The sequence below is a fragment of the Ipomoea triloba genome, chromosome 12 (genome assembly GCF_003576645.1).
Source record: "Ipomoea triloba cultivar NCNSP0323 chromosome 12, ASM357664v1".
Taxonomy (NCBI): Eukaryota; Viridiplantae; Streptophyta; class Magnoliopsida; order Solanales; family Convolvulaceae; genus Ipomoea; species Ipomoea triloba.
The window spans coordinates 341,187-367,395 of record NC_044927.1 but is presented as its reverse complement, the minus strand read 5'-3'; the positions used below and the strand labels follow the sequence as shown (position 1 = coordinate 367,395).

Sequence of the window (26,209 nt, the reverse complement as noted above, 5' to 3'; positions counted from 1 at the left end):
GTTTTACTTTCAATTATCAAGATAGATAAATCGCACTAGGAAAATTTTCTACAATAAATTTAACTGAGATTGTGTTATCAAAAATTAAGTTCATAACTTTTAAGTACGAGAGTCATATTCCATCCACTAGATCATCCTTTTGGGCATGTAAGATTGTTTTTGTATGTTGCTCTGATTATATATACCTTATTGATTGATGTTGTGTTAATCTTAAATATAATCATGGTGGTATATATCCATTCATGCAGCTGCTTGATGCAGGCATTTCACTATTTCAGATATGGGAATATATATCCTTAGTTTTTAAAAGATTGTATATCTCTCTCATACTAGATATGTTAAATTAGTATTTACTTTTTTTTTTAATTATTAATTTAATCTCATTTCATCCCAAAATGTCTAGGAATATTTTAGAAAAATTGTACTTTTAGTTCATGCATTATTGGATAATATTACTTTGATGTATGATAATGATCTATTATTTCTAACCACTCAATCGTGAAGTTGAAGTGTGATTTGAGAGAAAGAAGTGAAATCGCAAAATAAATAAATAAATCTATTACTAGTTCTAGTCAACTAAAATTTATTAAAAATAACAATAAATTTTAACATAATCTTTAAACGAAATACCGAAAAATACTACTGACAACTCAAAAATTAGAAGTGGTAACCCAAGCTGAGCTTGCGTGGGTGAAAAATAACCCTCTCGTTCAAACATGTTGCACAAGATCTTCACAAGTACATCCTTAGATAGTGACTGCAGATTTCCCTCGTATACTTTTTGTTGGGGGTTGGTCCTTGTGTTATTGCATATTAAGGAGAACGTAGTCATAGCAAGACTCACATTTTCATACAAAGTATGATTCAAGCTTAGGGATGATCCTACAATTCAAAAAGGTTGTTTTATAAAGAGCTCCACATTGAAGTGATATGCAAAGTACAGTATTGCCTCTCAACTCTTGGGTGCATACTGAGTAACAAACAAATTAGTACTACTCTGTCATGGATTCCATGGGCACACTTCTTGTCAATCTTTATTCAAATATGCAATCTTCTTTAGGTCTTTGAATTCAAGAAATCTGCATTAGCAATTGGATTCAACTCATTGACTTGGTGGAAAGAAATGCAACAACAACAAAAAAAAAAAAAAAAAAAAAAAGAGTAAATATTTGGTCTACATTACACTCATGATAATTTTGAAAAGTCAATATAAGCTTCATCACAGATTAATCATTCATTATCCATAGATCAGAAATTTCAGAACCAGAACTGAACTTTTAAAATTTCATCAATACTAACATTTACAAATTCAATGTTTGAAACTCATATCTGCTATTCTACTATATCCGTGGAGTATATGAGAGAGTTTTACAACAGACGATTTAGAGAAGAACAGAACAAAAAACTTTCAGGAAAGGTAATGCTCATAGCATCACAACAAAAATGGGTATGCTGTCAACTGTTGCATTTGAGGAACTGTCACTGTTGCCACAACAACACTGGACTGTAATTTCATCAACTGCTAAGCTTCGCGGGTTTTCAGTGCAGACTCAACAAGCTTAACTTTTTTGGTATTTTCGCTGTTGGTTAGTGAGAGCTTTTCAAGCGAGGCTTTCAGCTGGGACATTTGATTATCTACAACGTGACTTTTCCTCCTGGCTGATATTTGTCTCTGCTCATTTAATTGATTCGAGTTTGGTGAATGTGTGTATCTTTTCATCCTCGCATTTAGTGCTTCAATGGAAGAGCGCAAAGCATCTAACTGAACACCAGTAATTTTGTCTGCATTGCCACACGTTCAAGTGTTATATCAGATAGGGGGGTTTAAGAGAAATACAGGTAATTAAAACTTTGAGCTTATTCCCTTAGGAGAAGAGTGCCTAAGATTCAAACATCTATTTTGATATATATAGGCAATCATAATGACATGAGTTGTAGATGTGATGAGCAAAACTGTTGGAAGGAAGCATAGTAAACAATAATTATCCAGAAACCATAGCAAAGATAATCAGTAAATAAATTTAGTTACCAAGTTCCGATTTGAACTCTTGCTCTGCTTTTGATAGTGATCTTTTATGTGCTGTTGGCAAAGATCTCAGCTTTTGTAAACGCTCTTCTATGGCACTATGACGCTGAACTGCACACTTAAACCGGTCCTCTAATTTTTCCTGCTTCTTTTCAACATTTACAAGCTTCTGCTGTGCTTTTTGAAGTCGAGAATGCTGTTCATCAATGATTCTCTTCAAATGAGGGGCATGGTGCTGGAGTTCAAAGTACACCTAGAACAAAGGGGAAAATGTTATATGCATAATCTCATTAGAGGAAGGCAAAACTGAAGGAAGTTCTCATCTCAAAAATTACAAAAAATAAAACAAAATTGAGCAGCCATCTAGGATCATCAGAATATTTCATTCGGAGAATCATCTTATACAAAATGTAGCTTTACTGACAAAACGCTTCCCTACCATTGGAGACACCTCAACTATTAAGTACTGCAAGCACCATTTAGGTTAAAAACTAAGGTGCAGCAAGCAATGCTCTACCAATACTAGCCAAAATCTCTTTTAATTGCTTTAGTTGATAGAGAAAATAAGTGATGAACAAGACTTATAGAGCGGGAAGAAAACATATTAGAAAATTTTGGAAGTGGATTATGAGTCTGACTGTCCAGTGCATATATCATGACTATCAAGATAATTCAGATGCATCATATCATAGGTCCAGCAATTATACATGACACCACAAATAGCAAGTTCTTTAGTCCTCAGAGACAAGAAAATATAGTCCTAGTAAGATTGACATCCTCTGGAGTCAGGAGTATAAATCAGTAACTGTGTAAGGGTGGAACAGTCTGTTCTCATAGACTAAAAAATACAGTTCTAGTAAGATTGACATCCTCAAGAGTATAGCATCAGTAACTGTGTAAGGGTGGAAGAGTTTACCTTGTGTGCATATTCCACATAATTTTCATGGAAAAGCTTAAAGTACTGATGCAGTGTTGCCCGACCTTCAATTGAATCTGATGTAACAGAGCGTAGAGTTGGTGAAGAAGGAGGCAAGAGAACTACCTTAGGGCCAGTAAGGAGTTCTTTACTTATAATAGTTTGCTTATTTGCTTCTTTTGACACTTCTGAACTGGTGGGTTTCCCCACCTCATTAACAACACGACGTGGCATTATGTTCCATGTTTCCATATCCAAAACAATGCACTGAAAATTGCATGTAAGGCCCACAACCCAAGAATCGCCAAACGAATCTGACAGAGCCAAGAAACCACATAATGGGGAAGGAAGTGATGACTCTTCCTGGCAAGTAGTAAGAACCGGATGAACAGAAGGGCTTCTGACCGACTCGTCCTTGTCACTATTCTGATTTGTGAAGGGAAGAAAATGCAACACAACTGAATCTACCCCTCCAACATGAAGGCAATATATTCTTTCTGACATAAGAGGGTCAGCACACATTGAGATAAGATAACCACTTTTTCTAGGCAGAGATAAATCCACTATAGCCAACCTCAAGAGAGGGGGTGGATGCCCCAACCAAAGGGTATCATCAGGTGGTAAATCGAGCTTCAAGATAGAGTGATCACTAGTAACAGATTCAGAAATCATGGCAAGACCAACTATACGATCATTGGAATCAACACGAAGACGAGCTGGGCTGCCAACTTTCCATACTGGTTGTATTTCATCAGCTAAAGCATCTATTTGCAGTTGCCCACCACTCCAAGCAGTTACAAGAATTGAATCCTTGCTAACTAAATTATAAAGAAAACTAACAGCACGCCCTTCGCATATAGCAGGCTGAACTTGAGGATCTTCTACGCCATGAGATATTTTGCGTAGAGGCCCCTGTCAAAGTGAAAAGGTTATTAAAATTAAAAATTAAAAAATTAAAAAAACTATTTAACAAATTCCTTTAATTGGAATGCATGTATAATCATATGAAACAGTACAAGGTTTTATAAGTTAAAAGTATGCATTTTCCCAAACATCTGCAGGCTTCTCCTTACATTGCCAACACAAGGAATGCAGTTTTTAGATAGACTATAAATAAATAGCAGGATACATCAGAGACCATTACTTATCTTTCCATTTTACTTTTCAATCAAAATGAGTCATATTGAGAAACCATTCTTCTTTCAGGCAAGTATGAATTTAATTATCATGGAATATCTAAATACTAAAAGGAGCAATGAAGCTGGCAAGGCAGTGGAACCCATTATTTCTTTGCAGTCAAGTCCCTTGAAGTCATAGATGCACTCATGGATGGAGTAAGCTTGTTTTGATCCACATGTACCAAAACTATTTTTGATTCTCAAACATAATAGTATGTAACAGATTTAGTTTCAAGAAGAATGACACTGGAATTACTAAGGAAAGAATCTCAATAAACTACTTTCAGATTATCATTAAAATAAAATAAAATAAAAATAAAAAAAAGTCAAATCATTGATTGAAGCATTATAATCAGATTAAAATAAAAATTAAAATAAAACAAGAGATAAAGAATAATCAAATACCTGCAGTGCAACAGAAGCATCAAATAAAGCATAAGGTTGAGCTCGAAGTGCAAACGCATTTCCACCTTGTACATCTTGGTGACTTAGTTCAGGAAATGTTGCTCCTAACCAAGAAATGGCCAAATTAGAATTTTTAACTGCTCTTGAATTTGAAGACTTCAGCCCAAATGCATTAGCATCATTGTATAATTCCAATATGGATTCCCATTTGTATACACTGTTACAAAATAAAGCACTTTTTCAGTTGAATATCTGAAAAGAACAACACAAAATATGCTATTTCACGTGACTCACAAGTAAACCAAACACTATATTGTATGACTAAATCCATAGCTGCAGATCAACCAAAAAGGAGACTGCCAACAAAAAGTTTAAACAAAAGAGCAGGAGAAGAAAAAGAGATGGAAAGCATATTAGTAGAATGAATAGTCACTAATATTTCTAGTGATACTAGAATTACATAGGGTATCTAGACTTCCTGAGTTAGTGTTTGCGGAGTGAAAAATAATCCATGGCGCTAGGTGTTCATATGCATTAGAATAGTCAATTCAACAGAAGTAATAAATGCTGAATTACCTTCCAAAAGGAACGACTGGGCATAGAACATAAACAGATCCATCACTAAATAACACAAAAACCTGTAGTAAAGAATAATGATGAGTCAAATTATATACTATAAGAATACCTGACACCAGAAAAAAAGAAGAATCTAAACTAATTTTTAACTAGTTCAAGAAACTTTAATTGCCAGAGACTACACGCTTAAGACTAGGAATGAACTTTCCATGCATTACAGAAGATTGGAAATCAAGCTTTCAGGATGTTAGAGGATGCATGACTTGTTTCAACCATTAATAAACAGGAAAGCATGTAAGCAGTTGTATTCACATATCAACTGTGATAATATCTGAATATCATCCTTTTTGTTTTGTGTGTTTTATCATTTAGTGACATTACTATAACCAAAAATAAATAAATAAAGTGACATCTATGAATCCCGCAGCTCTGCAGCTATTTGATAAATCCCTCAACTTAGAGCAATACTGAAGCACAACCATCAAGTACAATATAAGGCAAAAGATGATACAGGTGCCAAATAAACTTACACTAAATTTGTCCCACAAGTGATCACCTCCAAAAGAAAAATCAACTGGACATATTGATGCAGCATCACATGAACTACCATGTTCTATTGGTTGCAAATAATACTCTTGCTCTGGTTGTGCAAGTGCCGAAGACAAGTCAAAAATTCTGAAGAAAGTAGGCAGCATCCATCAATATTTTGATAAATGGAATATGGAATAAATGGCAAACAAAGTTTCCATCAGCATAATACATGCTATTTGACATGTTCAAGTAAAGCTATTGAAGAGAGATGGTGGGGGAGCACCTAGCAGAATGTTTTCAAGTCTCAAAAAGATTCAATTTAGTTTTGAATTTCTTCATCTAACATTAGTGCAGGCTGTGCAGCCCTAGATGCTCTAACATGTAGTTTCAATTTATAAAAGCAGAATACTCAAAAGAAGAAAGGCTTCACGGAGTTGCAATGTTCCAATGAGCTTAATGAATAGAATTCAGACAAGAAGAATCTAAAGAACATTGAATGCATAGAATATACCATGGGGAAAAAAACAAGATGAGGCATGATACTTTTTTAAATTACTTTTAAATGGAGAAGATAAACCTTCTTGTACAAACATACTGATGAATCAGACAAGAGAAGCCTATTATAGATATGCAGAAGAAAGATCAAACACTGAACTCCATTTAAGTTTTGGTGATTCATTATTGTATTGAAGGAACATCATCAAGAACTACTGAGTTTTAAGTCTATGTACAGCATGTCTAATCCTATTGATGCAACAATAGTAATTCACTAATTTGTCACGAAAGAGATACCTAAAAACTGAATCCGAAGAGAGAATTCCCAAATGGGTGTCACTGCAAGGGTGCCAAGATATCTGTAATGTGCGTATGGCATTCTTTCCATTGAAGTAAATTTCTGAGCCAGCTGAAACAGTCCTGTGAGAAATAAATTACAAAACAAGGCATTCAGCATCTCCAGGCTCTGTAACTAATAAGTAGAACCTGCAAAAGTTTTTACATAAGAGGGATATCTTTGCTGTATCTTTATGTTTAGATTCAAGTGCATGAAGTGAATAAATCCATCTCTTCCATTTGTAATCCAGTGTGAGATATTCATATCAAGAATTGTCACAGACTAGCTACCAGTTATAAAGAATTAAAGATGCAAATTATTTACTTTTCATCCTTGTGATTTTCATAAAATATGATGTCTCAGTTCACCAAATGAAAGTTTCCCTGCCTTATACAATTTTTGTAAATCTTAAAATGGAGAGACATCTCCCCATGTTTTACCTCAACAAATATGTGAAAAGTTAAATACATGCACTTCACAAAAAGTAAAAATGTCACAAAATTTCATAGAAAACTGGTAGAATCAGACAATGCATTAGCTGTAAAAATACACCTAATTTTGAAGAGAGCATATACATATAAAGTATGTAATGAGATGTATACGGTATACCGGCAAATTATTGTATTTTCTTTTGTTGAAGTCCGCCCATATAGATACATAATGCACAGACCCTCCATGCCAACTAAGAATATTGCTGACCCATTTCTATTAATGGAAATCCTGTCAACCTCAAAATTTAGCTGTACATCAGCTTGCAACACCTACAAGGAGAAAAAAAATAAAAAGACAGAATCATCAACTACAAATTTGAAGATAATCAAGATATTATATCTAATATCATAGTCTGATATTAGACACATGCATATGTTGAGTGTGAAAGGAAGACCTTAGAGGGACAAGAAGCAAGAACAGAGCTTGAGTCTGGTTCACCCAACCGAACAGAAATCCTGTGCAGGCACTGTCTGGAAGAGTCCCAATAGTACAGCCGGGATGCTCCATCCCAAGCCAGAAGATTTTTTTGCATTTTAGTGCTGGACGTTTGGGTGGCAACACCATCCGCAGTGAAGACAGGGTGGTTTTGCAGCGGAATCCATTCCAGCTCTTCTTTTGGGGTGGAAGTTGAGGGCGGAGTTACAGATTGACGATTGTCAAGGTTGCTGTTGCTGTTGCAGTCTGGTTCCATTAGGTCAAAAGTGAACCTCATTTTGCTAACTCCCTCTTGGACTGTACAGAGTACTATGCTGCCAGGGCTCTGCTTTCTTGGCTTCTTCCTTGTTGTCCAATGTCCACTGCAGGCCTACAACAAGCAATCTGTTAAAGAAAATGAGAGGTCTATTTAATGCAACTCGGAGCAAAAAATAAAAAAGTAAAAATTTCCCTTTCTTTTCCAAAGTTGTCCCGATTATAAGACATGATTTAGGGTGTCCAGAAAAGCAATCATATTGGAGTGGTCAGTGAGATTCAAGCATTTCATACAATTCAATGTTGACATTGTGAGGTTCATCCTCTATCAATAGGCAGAGAGCAGCAGGAGTTGTATGTATCTCATTGAGAAATTTAGAAGCACAAAAAGTGCAACTATTTCAATTTTAAACACCCCAACCCACGCAACATTTAAGCAAAAACGAAAGGTGAGTCTTTTCCATTTGATAATCAAAATTTTACCACTTGATGAGTTGCTGTGCAAGATAAAGGTTGGCACAGGTGCCTCAATTTCCATATACAGCAAATAAAGCCCCTGGCGTTATTAACTATCAGGTTTTCTCACATTTTCCGGGAAATTTGAGAAAACACTAACTAAACTGAACTGCACAGAGAGGGTGGAAGTAGCGATAGAAATCTCGTACCTCTCCCGAAATCACAAAAAGCACATGGGCAAGCAAGAGAAAGATGCAGCCATGAGTTTTCCTTCTTCTTCTTTGTGTGGTTTCAATTCAGAGCTAGGGTTTTCGTTCAATTTTATTTCTTCTTTCCCGAGCTCACTCTGTTGAAACTTGAAATGAAGGAGCGTTTCCTAATTGCTTTGAGCCGCGTTCATGGAACATCTTCAAATGCGGTAACACTTATTTAGGACACGTTTGGTTGGCAGGAAAAGCTTTTCCAAGGAAAATGTTTTCTTCAAAATCATGGAAAGTGTTCTTTTCTTATGTTTGGTTCATTGGAATTTATTTTCCAATGGAAAATGAGTTCCTCATTTTTGAGGAAAACAAATTCTGAGGTGATACATGGTATTTTATTTTCTGTGTCAGTTGGGAATAAAAAGTGAGATTGTATAACTATTTTACCCGTGTGCTTCAAAGGCAGGAATTATGGAAATGGCAAAGGCAAATTAACCTAGAATGCGGGAAACAGGGAATCAAGGATTCAAGGCTGGAAATTGACCTAGCCTTCAAGGGAATCAAGGTTTAAACTCCTTCAAATGTTCAAGCTAGAAATCAATATTCAACCTATTCAAGCTAGAAATCAAGGAGAGGAGCTCTGAGTAGACTGAGTACCTTCTTCGAGAATCTGACGACGGCGGAGCTGGGCAGCAGGCGCGGACGGAGGAGCAGGGAAGCAGGCGCGGGCGGCTGGGTGGAGTGGGGGACGGCGGAACGGCGCTAGAAGTAGTGAAGCACTGAAGCGCTAATCTTCTTTTTTTTTTTTTTTAAGAAACACTTCAAAAAACAAAACACTAAAGCTAATCTCTATCCTCTAATATTTTAATTTATAAATTATTATTACTTATTATTATTATTATTATTATTATTATATTATTATTATTGTATAGGAACATGCATTCTTTATACTCATTATTTCTTACCTCAAATTCAACCAAACAATAAAATTAATATTCCCAATAATTTCTTTTCTGTCAACCAAACAATAGAATTATCTTCCTAATAACTAATTTTCCATGAAGGTCACCAGTGAACGCAGTGTTTTATTATCCTCATTATTTTAACTATTAAATTTTTCAGTCGTGTTTTAGCCGGTCATTTGGCCGGAGTGTACTAAATTAACATTTTAGAAATAGTAGATTGCAATTAACATCACTCCAATAATCATTGAACCAAAATTACAATTTATTCTAACTTTTAGAAGTCACTTTAATTTCGAAACTATTTAAAGAACATGCCTCCAATGTAACGCTTTAGTGGTTGAGCAGTTGTACGTACTCCAATCCACCTTTCGCCCATCCACTCTAAAGATCAACTCTCCCAATTATTATTTGGTGTGGAATGAAAATAGATACTCATTTTAATCAAACTCTCCTAGGAATATTATATTAGATACAAGTAGTATTTTTCTATGTACTATAAAACTTACTTCTAACAAATGGCTTAATCACAAAAAATACAAATAAAAAAATTTATGAAATCAAGAGTTAATCAAATTGACCAAATGAATAAGACATTAATTAATCAATAATAATAATGAACGTGGGACTTTTCTTTCTTTTTTATTTTATTATTAATCGAGATAAAGATAAAAAAAGAAGCAGCAAAGTTGATAAATATATTTGAGTAAGCCTAATCATGCCATTTGCTTTGTGGGCACTCCAAGGAAAGTTTTCGCCGGCGGAGGGCGGCAGTATCGGCCGGCTTCGAAACGGCCAAACTTCTCCCTAGCCAAGCTATCTACGCTTTGGAATAATGAAATATATCAACCTACCTAGCTACTATACATACATATATCCTTCACCAAAGACTGCTCACACTAGCTTTGGTGATCATCATCATCAAACAAACCATATCATATCATGGGATCAGTCAACAGTTGCTGTGGCTCTGAAAAGATCGATGAAGGGTATGCCAATCTCTGTCTCTTCTTCCTAAACTATCTGTCAATTTGCATTCTTGCTTTTCATCGTACCTTAATTTCAGGTCGAAAAATGTTGTGGGTGGTGGAGGTAACACTTCTTGGAGAATATTCACGTACAAGGAGCTTCATTCTGCAACCAATGGGTTTAGTGAGGATAACAAGCTTGGAGAAGGAGGTTTTGGAAGCGTTTATTGGGGTAAAACCTCTGATGGACTCCAGGTATATATTACTATATTAGTCCCAGTTATCCCGCCTAAGTCGCTCACAAACTTAAATTAAGAAGGCCAATAAGTGATTTTTACTGGGAGTCAGGTTTGTAACCTTGTGGTTACCCGGCCTAACCGTCTGAACAATTTGGTTGAGTTGCTCCTATTTTTAGTATTTTTCTTGTAGCGTAGGACATATGTTTTGTGGGTATTGTTTGAACATATATGATTGGGAAAAACAGATAGCTGTGAAGAAGCTGAAGTCCATGAATAATTCAAAGGCAGAGATGGAGTTTGCAGTGGAGGTGGAAGTGTTGGGAAGAGTAAGACACAAGAACCTGTTAGGACTGAGGGGTTATTGTGCTGGAAATGAACAGAGGCTTATAGTCTATGATTATATGCCAAATCTCAGTTTGTTATCACATTTGCATGGCCAATATGCCAGGGAAGTTCAATTGGACTGGAAAAAGAGAATGAGAGTTGCAATTGGATCTGCCCAAGGCTTATTGTAAGATTATATATATTTACTCCCTTCAAACTTTTATTTTACAATCAATGTTTACTTTTTTATATTAATTAACTAATTTAATATTATAAAAAATTATACAAGTAGACAACTTGAATTACTAAGTTTTAGTACATGTCACAAAATAATGTTATAAACAATTAGTTTAGTAATCATAAGGTTTCAAGTTTGCATCCCTATCCTAGTTGTTTACCGATAACATGCATGCTTGGTTTGAATCAATCAAATTTATGCTAATTTACCTCCTTATGTTTCAGGATGGTGTATTTTCCTGTAAATCAAAATTTTAGTATGGAAATACATGTCACAAGATATTAGGTGTCTAGTACTATTGGTGTTTTGTCTGAGTACAAATGAAAGAAGTTTAGAGAAGGGGAAGATGAAATTAGGAGTAAAACCCTTAGCTAGTTCCAATTTTATGTTTTGGATAAGACCTAAAAGTTAAGAATAATTATGAATTATATGGAGTTAGACTAGATACCATTATTCCATCAATATATATATATTATAAAAATTCAAAAATTCTAACCCTTAACTTATTATGAATGGTGTTTTCCTAGGTACTTACATCACGAGGCAACTCCACACATAGTTCATAGAGACGTCAAAGCTAGCAATGTTCTCCTGGATTCCAATTTTGAACCGCTAGTGGCCGACTTTGGCTTTGCAAAGCTCATCCCGGAAGGGGTGAGTCACATGACAACTCGTGTGAAGGGAACATTGGGTTATCTTGCACCTGAATATGCAATGTGGGGCAAAGTCTCAGAAAGTTGTGATGTGTACAGCTTCGGGATACTTCTCCTGGAGATCGTCACGGGCCGGAAACCCATCGAAAAGCTCCCCAACGGCATCAAAAGGACGATAACCGAGTGGGCGGAGCCCATGATCGCCAAAGGAAAGTTCAGTGACCTAGTTGACCCTAAGCTCCGAGGAAACTTTGATGAAACCCAGCTGAAGCAGGCCATCAATGCGGCGGCGCTGTGCGTCCAGACCGAGCCGGAGAGACGGCCGACGATGAAAGAAGTTGTGAGCCTGCTTAAAGGGCACGATCCGATGAATGGGAACAAGGGAGTGCAGCAGAATCTGAGGATTCAGAGTGTTAAGTACGAGGAAGATTTGATGAGACTGGACCAGACCAGCGATGACGATGAAGATGATGACGACGATGAGAGCTCTGCAAAAGTAGATGAGAGCAGTGCGTATGGTGTATTTGGTGCCATGGAAATGCAGAAGATGAACGACCCTTACAAGCGTTATGGAGATAAATAAAAGAACATAATTAATATAATATAATGTACGTGTGATGCATGAATGGGAACAATATTTCTGGTGTGGTTTAGTACGTAAAGTTTGTTGCATGTTTCTAAGGTTTAGTGACACTTTTTGATCCAACAGGTAAAGTTTAAGGTAATTGAACTCTTAACATGTAAGTGAGAGAAAAATATATATATACGCTTTGTGTAATTGTGTATGTATCGTATTATATTGCAATATCTATGCATTATAACAATATGTTACATTTTTTTTGAGAATTGTCTCTACTTTATGATTCTTTCAATGTTTTCTTTTATATTTAAAAAGTATAAAAATAAATATTGGTGTTTAAGTAGATAGAGCATGATTGTTTTACTTAAAATATAAATTACTTTTTCTTTTCCTATTATTTAATGGTAATGATTAAACAATTACTTGGCGTTTGGAGAGTGCATATAATTGCAAAATCCATTCACTTTCTTTTTCCTTATAAAATGAATGGACATAGAAGCTAGCTAGAGTGATGGTGTTAGGTCTTAAAAAGAGTTGGGGCAATGATGAATCTATTTCTTGGGAACCTACTAAGAAACTAAGGGATCTCTATTAACGAATTTTGGGTAAGTAGTTTTTTTAGGTGATAATGTTTATGTGGATGAGAATAGAATTTTGGGTAAGTAGTTTTTTTAGGTGATAATGTTTATGTGGATGAGAAAGGGAAAAGAGAGAAAAGAAAATGGATTTTTGTAGGAGGTGTGATTTTTTGTCTGAAAATATGAGCCTGTGTAGATAAAAGGTTGCACCTTGTTCGCGCCTTCAACACAACGATATCAAGTTTATGGGATTCAAGATATAATTTGATGCAGTTAGAAACCTGGCTTATCACCCAAAAAAAGAGAAGGCAAATTCTTCCCCAAGCATTGTAGGGATGGTTAGTTTGGCAATGTGGTGATGCAATAATAAGAGCATCCATCCCAACCAAATATAAACTTGGTTGCTGTTGCTTTCCATGATAAAGTGATGATGTGATTCACTGATTCTGTTGAGTGGCACATAAAACTTCTCCCCACCAAACTCAAACAACAAAGCCTCGAACTCCCTTTTCTACCAAGTCTCTGTGAATTCTAACTCAGAGAGCTTTGGTATATGGCTAGCTTATGTAACAAGCCAAATCATAAAACACCACCTTTGCTTATCCCTCAAAGCACCCAACCCAAAAAAAAAAACCATTAGTTTTCTTAGTGTGACCACAAATTAATATTATTTTGTTGAGACTCAAAAGATAGTTATCGAACATCACGATGTCGAATTTAGGCATTTAGCACACACTAAAAAATTACTAAAACTATAAGCTTATCCTATGGTTTGTTGGAAGGAATAATTGAATGGATCCATGCTATGCTGGTCTATCACACTACTCCCTACATAAATATTCTGTCATTCTGTCATTGTCTTCTACACATACTTCCTACTCTCTCTCTCTCCATTCAATCAGCACACAAAATCAGAATTAAACTGCATCCTCAGTGGGTCGAAAATGGTTGTTTCGAAACCATGTAAAATTCTGGTTGGGATTTCACTGAATGTTGAAGAGAGCAAAGAGCTTCTGTCTTGGGCAGTCAGAGTTCTGGCTAACCCAAATGACAGTGTAATCGCGTTGCATATTCTGGGTAAGTATTATTTGTCCAGAACTTAGGATTTTTGTTGGATGAGAGGAGAGGGAGATATTTCTTGTTTCTAGATGTTATCGATGAGACAACGTTGTAATATTCATGGGGCATGCCCTGTCGTCGTTTATAATAAATTTTTCTTGGTTGGAATTTTGTTGCAGCTCACATGTTTGTCTTATTAACAGTGGCAGATGCAGCCAAGAAGGAGGAGAGAAAGAAATGGCAGTCAGTCACAAGATATCAGTCCACTCAAATCCGCCAGGCAAAAGCTTGTGTTATATCTATGATGGGAGAATTCACAAAAACATGCCAATCTAAACAGGTAATGTATGTTCTTGTGCATATATATTCAATTTTGTTCAAATCCCAGATTGCTAAATCCATCAACTTCAATTCAGGTGAACTTGGAGGCTAGAGTTGGGTTTAGTTCTCACCCTGCAAGGGGTCTTGTCAAGGAAGCAAAAGTCATTCCTGCTGATTTCCTTATCATTGGTGGCAAGAAGAATCGAACAAGCAAGTATGGCTGCTAAAAACTTGACAACTTAAATAAAGTTTGATCTTTAATTTCTTGAGTTCTTACAATCTTGTGTGGAATGATCTGATCAGGTTCCCTTGTGTGATTGCAAAGTATTGCTGTGAATGCATTCCAGACGGGTGTTCACTCGTCGTGTTTGGGAATCACAAACCACCATCTCAGAACATCAATTCCAATTCCAGTTCCAATTCCATCCACATTGAAGGTTAGCACTCTGCAGAATGGATAAAAGGCCTAAATTTGTTGTAATTTTCTAAGTAGTGAAATGTTGCAGAGTTGCAGCAACCAAGTTCAAGGTGGCCTAGGGAGAACTCGGTTTCTTCAGAGGAAAAACAAATGGTTTGTCCAAGAGAGAAGCCTTCCCCAAGGTCAGTGCTGGAAGAGACACAGAGCACAGAAGAGGAGAGCTCCATTTTTGGGGACTCAATTGTCTCAAATTCTCCATCGCTGAGCCGGGAGATCAAAGGGCAAGCACATCTCAGAAAGCCAATGTCTCCCCTGAGGCGAATTTCGTCTTTCTTTCGTTCACCCTTTGATTCAAGTGCCCGAAAGAGAAGCCATCTTGGTTTTCCCCACAAGCAGGCCCAACCACCTGCTTTGACCTGCTTTAGCTATAATGAGATTGCCAATGCCACAAACAATTTCCATCCAGGTACATACCATTCTTCATTTCTGATAGATGCTTCTAAATCCATTTGCTAAATCCCAGAGCCTTTTGTGGCTGCAGAGAATTTGGTGGGACAAGGAGGGTACTCAGATGTATATAGAGGAGATCTAAGCAATGGAAGCACGATTGCAGTAAAACGTTTAGCCAAGGACAGCAATGACATGAACAAAGAAAAAGAGTTCCTCATGGAATTAGGAATAATAGGACATGTTAATCATCCTAATACTGCAAGCTTAGTTGGATACTGCATTGAAAATGGCTTCTATTTGATCTTCAAGTTCTACCCTAATGGAACTCTCTCTTCTGCATTGCATGGTAAGTTCTCACTTCTCACTTCTCACCCACTTATGGAAATCTTTTTACATTTTTTCTTTTCTTTGTTAACAGGGAAAACATGCAAGCTAGAGTGGCCAGTCAGATATAGAATTGCCATTGGAATAGCTAGAGGTCTGCATTATCTTCACAAATGCTGCAAGCATAGGATAATCCATCGCGACATTAAAGCCTCCAATGTTCTCTTAGGTCCAGACTATGAACCCCAGGTACACATCTGCACCAAAATTCTAGCACGTATATGATTTTTGTGTCAAGGTAGTTAAAGGTTTCGTTTTTTTAATAGATTTCAGATTTTGGGTTGGCGAAATGGCTGCCAAATAAATGGACACACCATGCTGTGATTCCAATTGAGGGTACATTTGGGTACTTGGCTCCAGAGTATTTCATGTATGGAATTGTTGATGAGAAAATAGATGTTTTTGCATTTGGGATTCTTCTTCTTGAGATCATCACTGGCAGGAGGCCTGTTGATTCATCAAGGCAAAACCTGCTTCTTTGGGTATGCTTTTTTGTTGTTAATCTTTGATTGGAAAGACTATATCATAAGATTAGATCATATGAACATAAAGTTTTATCAAATGTTGATGTGTCATGCGTGAAGTTTATTTTAAATTAACTAATAGCAACATGTCAGTATTTAGTGTCACTAAATGTTATTCCGATGTTGTCTTCACTTGATTCTATGGATTGAAAGTGAGAAACTTGTGTGAATAGGCAAAGCCATTAATGGAAGGTGGGAAATTAGATGAGCTAGCAGATCCAAGATTAGAAGGTGACTATGAAATGGACCAACTACACAGGATGGTTCTAACTGCTTCCTACTGTGTAAGGCAATCCTCAATGTGGCGCCCTACCATGACAGAGGTACATATAACAATTGCTTATGATTTTTATTTTTTTTTCCGTTTCTTGCGAGCGATGAGGGAAACACACAGGCACTATCAAGAGCGTGAACTAAGGGTGTGTTTAGAAATTTGAAAAATGATTTCTGAAAAACTTATAAGGATTAAATTAATATATTTTTCTTGTTTGAATTTAATTCATTTTGTAATATATGTATAGGTGTTAGACTTGTTACGCTATGGAGATGATTCAGAGGCAGCAAGAAGTTGGAGAATACCAAAGTTTACAAGTGATGAGATGGATGACTGCTCTATGGTCTTTGGATATGACCTTCCCTCGGATTTAATAGTAGAGGACCTATATTAGGCTATCATTATTTTATTTTTATTTTTTATTCTTGGCTTACTTATAGTTCATTCTGATTATTATTATCATTATTATTAACATTTGTATTTTATATTATAATCTCCTTCTCAATATATAACCAATTTTTATACTAATTTGTATGCATAATCTTCGAGAAACTGCCTACAATTAGCTATAAAGAAGTAAGCTTTTCGAATTTAGTCTAGAAACTAAATTAACCAATCTAAATTATATATAACTAAACTAATGAGCTGGGATTGCCCCTGGCTTTTCAATCTATTGAGAAGTCAAAAGTAATAAATTAAAAATAAAAATGAATACATCATCATTATGATAGATGTAAATTTGTGAATTATTATTAAAAGGCGTGGGGTTTCAACTACATCCTTCCAATAGCCAACCAAAATTGAAAAACAGATTTTTCTAATAACTAAAGCCAAGAAGCAACAAACATTTGCCTAAAACAACTTACTACATTAAACATTCAACTTTTCTTATGAAAAGCTCTTCAAAAACGGCTAGAGCTATCATACAATTGAATTTAAAAAAAAAAAAAAAAGATTATAAAAACTTTTAAAATTGATTAATTACAGTTTCCTTCCTGGCAAAGGTAGGCATGGCAAAAACGCCGTCGTTGCTTCTATTATTGTGTTTTTAACTTAATTAAAAACATTCGAAATAGTCTAATTAATCGCCGTGATCAAAACGACGGGACGACGCCGTAGCCATGATCGGCGACGAAATCAGCAGAGAAGATGGCATCGATATCCGATTCCACCTCTGTCCTCTTCGCGAAACGGCCTTTGATCCTCGGCCTCGTCTCGGCGTACGCTTTCCTCGACGCGTATCGGATTGTCTTCTCGAACCTCCTGTTCTTCCGCTTCTCTCTGTATCTCAACACTTTCGCCTCTCTCTCCTTCCCAACCAACTGCGTCGCGGTATTGCTTAGATCTACGCCGCCGGCCACGTTTTGCCCCAGAGAATACGATATTTCCGACGCAGCGCTCCCGTCCGGCACCACTCCTGCATCCAACGACGACGAAGATACCTGAAAATTTTTGGATTCAAAACCACAAGGAATCAGTCTCCGAGAGCGGTTTTAACCTAGCCTAGGCTGAAATACTCTACGTATCAAACTTTGTACTCCATGCATCAATCCGTGCACTTACACTGTGACTGAGAGAACGGGCGTTGTAGGACTTGGTATTAGGCCTGGTGAAATCGATGTCGAAGCGGTTAGCGATCGCAGCTGAAGGCTTGGTAGGCTGGACGGGGACGATGCTGTCATTGACGGAATCGTGTTGAGCGAGATTGTTTGTTTCGAGAGAAGAAATCGGATAGTCGAAATCAAGGAAGTGATCGGAGTCGGAGAATGATAAATCGACGGAGGATGATTTGATTTCCGGGATAAGTAGCGGAGGTTTGGAGGGATTCCAGGGAATAGGAATATCGATATTGGCATTGCAAGGGTTAGGAGGGAGAGCATTAGTAGCGAAGGCGGAGGACTTAAGCGCCGCCTCGGCGGCGGAGTCGTAGAAGGGGGTGACCGGGACGCGCTCGTGGCGTTGAGCCAAGGGATTGGCGGAGTGGATGTCGTGGTCGCACGTGACGCAGAGGGCGGCCGCGTCCGCCTTACACGTGACGCTAGCGGGGACCTGCTCGCAGACCTCGCACACCCAGACGCGCTCGTGGGCCCCGGCCGTGCCGCCCGCGTTGTGCACCGCAGTGTCGCACGCAATGCACATGAAGGCGGCGTCGGCCCGGCAGAAGACCGACGCCACCGTGGCCTTGCAGTAGTCGCAGGGCTTGGCCGCCGTATTGGGCGCGGCGGCGGCGGCAGTCCATCCGCCGGAAAAACATTTGAGGCCGACGCCGACACCACTCTCGACCATACCCACACCCATTACCAGAAATTTATTAACAAAAGGTACGGTGAAGATGTGTAGATATTGACTAGCGTGTACTTACTCTCTGAGTTGGAGTTAGAAGGAGGAGGTAACAAAACCGATGAAAATACTAAACAGCTTTGCCATTCCTCTTGGCGTATCTTAAGGAGAAGTCTTGGGTCCTAACGAGAAAGATGGGGCGCCACGTGGCCCGTTTCTCACCACAAAAAAGATTTTGCGATATTTTGTGTGAAGTTGTTGTCACTTGTCTGTGCCGACGTAGGGCCAAAGTAGGATGGGCGTGGCGTGACTGAGAGTGAGTGATGTGGGCCCAATGCGACTACTATTTAATCAAGCCTTTTTGTTGCTCAACTTGCCTATATGTTTCACGAGTAAGAACCACTCCGCCCTCTTTTACTTTTACATCGCACCATTTTTATTTTTTTATTTTTCCAATTTTTTTATTTCTTTTTACATATAAATAAAGAAAGATATAACACATAATTATTAAATAAATATAGATAAAAAGAAATCAACAATATAAGCAAAAAGTAAGGGAATAATGTTTAACCTGACAACTTTATTTTAATTACAATTATCGAAAATATCTTCCTAAAAAAATTTAAAATTTTATATTTATCCCAATAAGAATAAAAACTTAATGGAAGAAAAGTTCATAAAACTACCTTTTTCACTTTTATTCTAACATTTTCTATGTCTTATTTTTCTTCAAACTTTAGTACTATGATATTTTTCCTACTCTTTTCGTCAAACTAGGTGTGTACTTTGCATAGTGTGATAGTACGGTAAGAAATTAGTTAAATTAAATTGAGTAGTTGAGTAATAGAAAAATTTAACACTCCAAATATAAACTATGTTTTTATACATACATAGTTATATGTAAATAATGTGCGTGTGTGTGCATATTACGGAGTAATTAATATCACTAACCCTATTAAAAGTTAAATATGATACTATGATAGAGACTATATAAGCGTGACTAGACATACATACATATATAATTAAAATCAAATTTTGCTTGGTAGTCATTCTTGTAAGGATAAATAGTAATTCAAGAACACAAATGATTACTTCATTATAAGGGTAGTGCATGCATTTACAATAAAAAAAAAATAATAGTAATTATTGTATATTTTAAAACTCAAGTGGGTGAACAGCATTGGATAAGATCAAGGAATTAGGGTCAAATCATAGAGATTGGCTTGCCCAGCTGATAGGCAATGCAACTTTCTAAATTAAATATCTAGAAAGTCAACAGTAATACCAAGAGAGATAATTGCTTATCAGCTATCATAGATTTAAGTGATCAAAGTGTGATGGCCTATTTAACTTTCTGAATTAATGCACGCTCTTTGGATTCAATGTTGGGTCAACCTCACTAAGGAACCCCACGATTGATCAAATTGAAGTTATCTTCCAAATTTGGCACACTTCAAAATGTGCAATGAATATATGTCTATATACATTTTTTCTGCTTTTTAAATGTTTTCATTTTGTTCATCATGTCTTTTACTTTTGAAAAGATGCTTTTTTTTTTCAAAAGATTTTAAAAGAAAAAATATAAAAATATAAAACAAGGTTGATCTCAACTTTTATTTTTAAAGTGATTTTATGGCAAAGAAAGTTATGGGAGATGTTGAATGCAAAGGGTTGGGCACAACAACTAGTTGTAGAAGTCGAATTTTAATTATATTGGAGTAATCCCACTCAAATTGGATAAACAATTACTTTATAATCATAAAGTTACAAATTAAATGAGATCATGGTCACATATGTTATGTTTTAGATCTTTTGAAGTCCATTATACAGATCAGGTATTCAAAATAGACTTTTTTGCAACATTACTGAATGACCTTTTATACCTAGAACAATAGAAATATCAATTTATTATGATAAGAGCCTCCCCATTTGTAATTTTTGGGAAGGTTTTTGCACCTTTTATCCATGTGGAAGAGAAAGAAGGGTGGAGAGAAAAAGTTAGAGTTATTTTTTTTTTGTGGGTCTCACAAGAGAGAGAAATGACATAAGAGAGCTGCAGCTAGGCGCGTTTGGCTCACATCCAGCACCCAGCCCAGCTAGGCACATGCACGTGAGCTGCTTTGCTTCTTCTTTTTTTTGCTTCAAATTTTACTCTTTTTTTTCCCCTCTTTTTTCTTGTCCTCTTTCTCTTCTATTTCCTACGTGATTTGTAAAAATCAATGCTACGGAGTATAATTTAAACAAATAAGAATGCTCTAAGTTGACATTGGGAGTAGAATGTAAAAAGTAATTTTTAGAAGGAAAAATCTCTTCTTTTATTTTTTTTTTTAATTTATAATTTTAGGGCAAAAGATCATTGTTTTTTTATAATTTTAGGGAAGAAAGATCATTGTTTTTAACTAGGTTGAGGAATTCAAGAAAATGAAGAGGGAGTGGGAGAGAGAGATTCATCATCACCTTATCCTTAAAAATAATGCAACATAAAAAGCATACTAAATAAAGTAGGCCATGGGGAAGAACCGAAGAAGTACTACATTTGAGTGATAATACTAAGTTACGTCATGCGTCGCGTCACTCCCAAGTACCCTTGGCCTTGGAGATATCTTAAAGAATGGTTTGGCGGTTTAGTCGGCTGTCACCAACTGCCGTGCGCCCATGGGCAAAGACAACTTGGAATTCCATGCCCAAAGATTCCTGTTGTCTTTAAGCGTATGTATTATGTATAGGGGCGTTTTTGGGAATTCAAGTAGACATGTGGACTCTCATTGTGTTGCTATGTTTTCCTCTAGAGGTCCAACCGCACATGGGCACCCATAGGGGAGGGACTTAAGGTTGTTACACCATATGCTTGTCGCTTCAATTATTATTATTATTATTATTATTTCAATTTCAGTCTTGTCCTCCTCCAATCATTACCTGAGAATACAGAAATTGTTCATAACGGACTGACTCAAACTAATAAATTGTTTATAACTAACTGACTCAAAACAAGAAAATCAATAGAAAACTCTCACAAAAAGTCAAATTAAAACCTTAAAGTTACCAAACCAACTTGGCTAGAGTTGTGATCAAATAAAGTGATTTCCCTGTAAATAAAGTGCATTTTGGTAATTTATGAACATAGGAATGGGAGCAGGAAGATGAGTTGATTGTAACAAAAGTAGAAGGCAGGCAAGTTTAATGGCAATCAGATAATATCATAGTTGAAACTTAGTTTTACAATTCAATATCCAGAACTGAAGGGTAATGAATAGAGCGATAGGGAGGGCATCATTCATTGGGGATTTGGGGTGGCAATACAATACATTACATCACAATTCACAAAAAGGAAAACCCAGTCTATAATATGTCAATAGAAGAGAATAAACTTACTTACTGTACAGGCTTTTCTGTACATGGGAGGAGAGGTATTCAAGACTTGTGAGCGAGCAAGCAATAGCAATCTAAGCCTGTGTGTGCAGTCCTGAAACCCCTAATTACTTCGTCCTGCTGCATTACTTTTCAGATTGATATTGATTTCTTTCAGCATTAATCGTCAACTGGTGAGTGGTTAACTCTCAATGCCCTAAAATCTTCACAACAAATTCTACTCGTCATCCAATTCTACAAGTTGGGCTCGCCTCTCGGCTGCCTTCTTCCTGATAAAGAACCCCCACCGCATTGCAGCTTTTATTTTCAGCCAACCAACAACGGCTTTTCCTGGGCGAGGGCGATCCTCATCGTAACCGAAGCTTGGAGATGGTGCCATGAAAGGGGTGAAGCCAAATCCATCTTCCGGAATATTTACTGCCGCATGTCCTCCCATGCTGAAGAGCCGAAGCAAGTGCTGCATATCTTCATTCTCTAGCATTTCATGGCTTCTGAGACGGATCTCCTCCTCAGACAAATATTCCTCAACCCCCTTGTCACGGGTGTTAGACCAGTCCTCAAAAGAATTGAGATTGGTTTGCTGAACAGATGAGCCTACTGTTGGGAAGCATGAAGATTGAGGAGGACCAAGAGCCAGGCCAACATTGTTATCATACCGTGCATTTTGCATCTGCTGAGAGTTGTTCATTAGCTGCTGCTGATCATTTGGAGCAAATTGAGTGTTTTCATACTGCATCCGGGAACTAGAGCTCATAATGTGGGACTGATTGGGGTACCTAGCACCCATATTTTCATTATAACTTGAACCTGCCATTGCAAAGAAAACACAAATAAACCTATTAGGTCAAAGCAAACATTGGTATATTGAAAGTGAATAATAGTAGTCATCCGATGCAAAAATTGTGATCAATCTTTCGTCAATGCATGCCATGGTGAATGGTGGCTGGCACTTTTGCTCTTGTCCACAGAAAAAGAAAAGAAAAAGAACATGAAATGTAGGTGACTACATACCTAAACTTATATCCATAAATACAAAACAGTACTTATTTGCTCCTGGTATTAATCCCAGTATATATAAAATTAAAATGTTTCTAACATATCATTGCACCTAATGACTGAAAGGGTAAGAATGATTAATCATTCCTCAATTGAGTCTAAGAAGGTCGCCTAAACTCAAGTTTAGGAATTCCAGAAGAATTAGAAGTTAGTTTATTGCTGATATAGACTGGAAATGATGGTAGGATTCTCAGTTTCCCTATTGTGTAGTTTAGTATAAATACCCCCATCAAAGTTGTAATAATCAATATATTCAAGGTGGCTTCTGTCTTTCGAACATTAAAAATAAAATAAAATGCAGGAAGCAATGTTTACTAGAGAGATTAAGGAAGCATAGGCAAAAGGGAATGGTTTAGTGGAGAGAAAAAATAACTGCCGAAGGCATTGTAGTCTAGTAGCATAATGCAAATCCTGAGTTTTCCTTTATGCCTAAAGTAAGGCACAAGATAACTTCACATTTCCAATATAAAAGAAAAGGCACGTGCTCTTGCAATTCAAACTTCAACTTTTCCTGTTCTAAAGACTAAAAATTTTAGTTGAAATTAAAATTTTAACACCACTCTTTAAAGATGAATATAAATCAATATAATTTTCAATCACTGTTAAAGTTTCCTGTTTCCCATATTCATAGCCAGGGAGGATAATGGGATACTCATTGATGCCACAGCTAGCAGTTGCACATGGTGAATGCTAGTAAGAGTAGCTTTGCACATTTTTCCAATCAGGCTCCACAACCAGATCTCGTTTAAAATTATCATATCTACAAACACTAGAAACTGCCTACTCCAAAATTTTCAATGTAAGCCTATAAATTGAAAGTTAAAGTGCTGAAGCATTCCTTCAAATTTTCCCTCACCCATTGTTGCACAGATGGGTAGCAAAGGCTTGACACTTATGAGCGATATCTACTTTGGTCACTAGCTATCTATTTGTTAAAAATTTACAGAAATGATAAATATACTCCACCTACAAACAACTCATGAAGAATTTATTGTTAAACTGTTGCATACCTCCAATTAGCATGCCAGGGTCCAAAGCAGATGGCTCACTTTGGACTGGAGCAGGAAGCCTTGGTTGTTGAAGCTGATTATTCAAAGAATTTGAATAGTCCACTTGGCCCATAGGAAGCTCATTTCTTGCTTTTTTATTTTTGAAGCTCATAAGTGTTTTGCCATCATACTCCACAACTTGGTTCCAATTCTCATATGCTTTCTTCATCAAGGAATCAACATATACCTAAAATCAACAAACATTTCAAATTGATTTCACAGTAAGTATTGCAGTCTTGGAAAATGTAGCTTGGAAACACAAATTACTCAACTAAACACATTGGAACTTAATCAACTAGAATAAACCAGTAAATTATCTCAATTTGAAATTGGCAGTAGTGTATATATAAAGCCTTCATTTATACTAAGTCAAATTAGAAAATGTTCTTTTTCTGTTTGAAATCATGCAAAAGTTAATACTACAGACCTTTTGGCTATCTGAAAGTGAATCTGCTGAATAATATTGGTCACTAGCAATGAGGCCACTCAGCTCATAGATATTGTTGAAAACAACACCCACACTTTTTGAGTCATCAGGATAATACACATAAAGCTTCCCACTCAATGCACAAGTTTTTGCATGCTCTATGAGGGCATCCCACATCTTGTTTGACATACCACTCCCAAGGATCTGCATGAATCATACAAATAAGTTAGAATACACTCATGGAAAGTTCAAACACAGAAAGTAGCAGAGGGCACTTACATGTCGTAGTTTTTGAGGGTCTCTAACCATAAGACGAAGGAAGTCCTCCACAGAAAATATCCCTGCAGTATTTAGCTTCTTGTGGAAGGCACCATCCTTGCCAATCTTCTCCAATCTCCACACATCATCATTAAGAGAGGGTGGGTAATGCTTCTTGTACACTGCAGAGAGGGAAAAAAAGAGAGTCGATAAATATTTCAAAAAACAAAATACATAAATGATAATTATACTAAGCAACCTACATTCTCCTCTGTGATCCTTAACAGTGAAAGCTTCAGTCTTTGCTTCACGTATGCGTATGCCTTCAGAATATCCAGGCGCAACTTTCAAGCCAAGTCTGAATTTCCTGCTACGTATCCAACTAGAATTATCTGTAAATATCAGCTCTCCAAGAGTTCCAACACCTTCTTTTAGTGTTACTTGCAAATCACCAGTCAACAATGGTCTCTTTCCTTCTCGTTCTTTTACAACATGACTTTCGAATTCTTCCTGGGTCCAATCATCATCATTTTCATTATTAAAATCACCCTCTAGCACAACAACATCCAGCTTCATACATGACTCAGGCCCAGTTGTTACAACATGTCCACTATTAGAATCAATTAGGACAACATGGATGGCAGCACCCTGTTCCCCTTCAACTTTACCCCCAGTAAAGAGGGGCAAGGAAAGTCTGGATCTAAAATGAAGTTGCATGTTCCGTCCATCAGGCCCTTCAATTCGCTTAGGTGATGACCTGAAACCATACATGTTAGGAATGGCATTTCTTAATGTAATAATTGGTAATAAATAATGGGGAATGGGGGTGGGGGGAGACATAAAACATTCCCAGCTTCAGGCATTACTAAAAGAAATTTCCTAGGTTCATCCAAGTGATTATCCATAACTAGAATGGTATAAAGCATTAAATGCACAAAAATATATCAGATAACATAGAGCAATGTATTATGAATGGTACCCTTCTGCCCCAGTTGTCAATTTGGACAAAAGGTGCCCTCGGCTATTGAATATTGGACAAATTGATCCTCACTTAGCACTCCATTAACCGAATGAACATTTTTGTCGTATTTTTAATGATTAAAAGGGACAAATTCTGTCTGTTTTTAATTCTTGGTGGAAATCTTTGTCCAAGTTTCATCACAGTAAATAGTTCCCTCCCCAACTGTCGGAAAATGGGCAGACATGGTCCCTTCATTGGGATTTCTAAAGGTGGACCATTTCTATCCAATTTCACCAGTTAACAGGGCTACTTCTATTAAATTCGTAGTTGAGAACTAAAAACGATATACCACCATAGTGGAGACTGAAAATGGAATAAGTTCAACATCCAACCTTGCAGCAATTCTTGCAGGGCCTAACTTTGCCAAAGCTCGTTCCACTTCTTCACTAACCTTTAACACATAAAATGTACAATACAATGAGCTTATGAATAAAAATATGGAAGTTTTGATGAAATAAATAAATAAGAGGGGGGG

General features: G+C 36.8%; 5 protein-coding genes across 12 annotated transcripts in view; 2 read left to right on the top strand and 3 right to left on the bottom strand.

Annotated features, from left to right (window-relative positions):
- Nucleotides 1–1,224: 1,224 nt before the first annotated feature.
- On the bottom strand, nucleotides 1,225–9,100 carry LOC115999071 (nuclear pore complex protein NUP88). Of its 6 annotated transcripts, none has more exons than XM_031238818.1 (11): nucleotides 8,960–9,100; nucleotides 8,312–8,509; nucleotides 7,351–7,775; nucleotides 7,074–7,225; nucleotides 6,425–6,547; nucleotides 5,632–5,776; nucleotides 5,102–5,163; nucleotides 4,526–4,742; nucleotides 2,943–3,854; nucleotides 2,030–2,279; nucleotides 1,225–1,782 (listed from the first exon to the last, which is right to left on the bottom strand). In XM_031238818.1, exons 3-11 carry the CDS (start codon nucleotides 7,666–7,668, stop codon nucleotides 1,523–1,525), a joined length of 2,439 nt encoding a protein of 812 aa, XP_031094678.1. In that variant the 5' UTR covers nucleotides 7,669–7,775; nucleotides 8,312–8,509; nucleotides 8,960–9,100; the 3' UTR covers nucleotides 1,225–1,522. The 6 variants fall into 6 exon arrangements, with proteins under 6 accessions (XP_031094678.1, XP_031094679.1, XP_031094683.1 ...); XM_031238819.1 differs by having other exon boundaries at nucleotides 7,351–7,761; XM_031238823.1 differs by having other exon boundaries at nucleotides 7,351–7,753.
- Nucleotides 9,101–10,003: 903 nt separating this feature from the next.
- LOC115999800 (PTI1-like tyrosine-protein kinase At3g15890) lies at nucleotides 10,004–12,400 on the top strand. The gene is made up of 4 exons (XM_031239713.1): nucleotides 10,004–10,253; nucleotides 10,331–10,487; nucleotides 10,717–10,982; nucleotides 11,561–12,400. The coding sequence occupies exons 1-4, from the start codon at nucleotides 10,207–10,209 to the stop codon at nucleotides 12,267–12,269; spliced, it is 1,179 nt and encodes a 392-aa protein (XP_031095573.1). The 5' UTR covers nucleotides 10,004–10,206; the 3' UTR covers nucleotides 12,270–12,400.
- Nucleotides 12,401–13,754: 1,354 nt separating this feature from the next.
- Nucleotides 13,755–16,789, top strand: LOC115999879 (probable receptor-like serine/threonine-protein kinase At5g57670). Its single transcript, XM_031239821.1, has 10 exons — nucleotides 13,755–13,921; nucleotides 14,107–14,243; nucleotides 14,320–14,438; nucleotides 14,528–14,661; nucleotides 14,731–15,108; nucleotides 15,184–15,438; nucleotides 15,511–15,665; nucleotides 15,743–15,958; nucleotides 16,174–16,323; nucleotides 16,522–16,789. The coding sequence occupies exons 1-10, from the start codon at nucleotides 13,789–13,791 to the stop codon at nucleotides 16,666–16,668; spliced, it is 1,824 nt and encodes a 607-aa protein (XP_031095681.1). The 5' UTR covers nucleotides 13,755–13,788; the 3' UTR covers nucleotides 16,669–16,789.
- A 210-nt stretch (nucleotides 16,790–16,999) lies between these two features.
- Nucleotides 17,000–18,671, bottom strand: LOC115998804 (zinc finger protein CONSTANS-LIKE 5-like). The gene is made up of 2 exons (XM_031238463.1): nucleotides 17,838–18,671; nucleotides 17,000–17,716 (listed from the first exon to the last, which is right to left on the bottom strand). The coding sequence occupies exons 1-2, from the start codon at nucleotides 18,570–18,572 to the stop codon at nucleotides 17,369–17,371; spliced, it is 1,083 nt and encodes a 360-aa protein (XP_031094323.1). The 5' UTR covers nucleotides 18,573–18,671; the 3' UTR covers nucleotides 17,000–17,368.
- Nucleotides 18,672–21,718: 3,047 nt separating this feature from the next.
- The window catches only part of LOC115998803 (calmodulin-binding protein 60 C), a 7,656-nt gene continuing 3,165 nt past the window's right edge, over nucleotides 21,719–26,209 (bottom strand). For all 3 annotated transcript variants that reach the window (XM_031238461.1, XM_031238462.1, XM_031238459.1), the window contains exons 4-9: nucleotides 26,067–26,125; nucleotides 24,977–25,470; nucleotides 24,735–24,895; nucleotides 24,456–24,659; nucleotides 23,990–24,215; nucleotides 21,719–22,730 (exon numbers count right to left, since the gene is read on the bottom strand). In XM_031238461.1, coding sequence (XP_031094321.1) covers nucleotides 22,141–22,730; nucleotides 23,990–24,215; nucleotides 24,456–24,659; nucleotides 24,735–24,895; nucleotides 24,977–25,470; nucleotides 26,067–26,125 — 1,734 coding nt within the window. In that variant the 3' untranslated portion in view covers nucleotides 21,719–22,140. The remainder of the gene's footprint in view (nucleotides 22,731–23,989; nucleotides 24,216–24,455; nucleotides 24,660–24,734; nucleotides 24,896–24,976; nucleotides 25,471–26,066; nucleotides 26,126–26,209) is intronic.

Coding starts and splice junctions, on each gene's coding strand:
- LOC115999879 (XM_031239821.1), top strand. CDS start 13,789: ATGGTTGTTTCGAAACCATGTAAAATTCTGGTTGGGATTTCACTGAAT. Junction 15,666..15,742: donor GTCCAGACTATGAACCCCAG/GTACACATCTGC, acceptor TTTTTTTAATAG/ATTTCAGATTTTGGGTTGGC. Junction 15,959..16,173: donor GGCAAAACCTGCTTCTTTGG/GTATGCTTTTTT, acceptor TTGTGTGAATAG/GCAAAGCCATTAATGGAAGG.
- LOC115999071 (XM_031238818.1), bottom strand. CDS start 7,668: ATGAGGTTCACTTTTGACCTAATGGAACCAGACTGCAACAGCAACAGC. Junction 6,548..7,073: donor GAAAATACAATAATTTGCCG/GTATACCGTATA, acceptor TATTTCTCACAG/GACTGTTTCAGCTGGCTCAG. Junction 3,855..4,525: donor ATGCTTCTGTTGCACTGCAG/GTATTTGATTAT, acceptor TCACTTTGACAG/GGGCCTCTACGCAAAATATC.
- LOC115998804 (XM_031238463.1), bottom strand. CDS start 18,572: ATGGGTGTGGGTATGGTCGAGAGTGGTGTCGGCGTCGGCCTCAAATGT. Junction 17,717..17,837: donor CCCGTTCTCTCAGTCACAGT/GTAAGTGCACGG, acceptor AAAAATTTTCAG/GTATCTTCGTCGTCGTTGGA.
- LOC115999800 (XM_031239713.1), top strand. CDS start 10,207: ATGGGATCAGTCAACAGTTGCTGTGGCTCTGAAAAGATCGATGAAGG. Junction 10,488..10,716: donor AAACCTCTGATGGACTCCAG/GTATATATTACT, acceptor TGGGAAAAACAG/ATAGCTGTGAAGAAGCTGAA. Junction 10,983..11,560: donor GGATCTGCCCAAGGCTTATT/GTAAGATTATAT, acceptor GTGTTTTCCTAG/GTACTTACATCACGAGGCAA.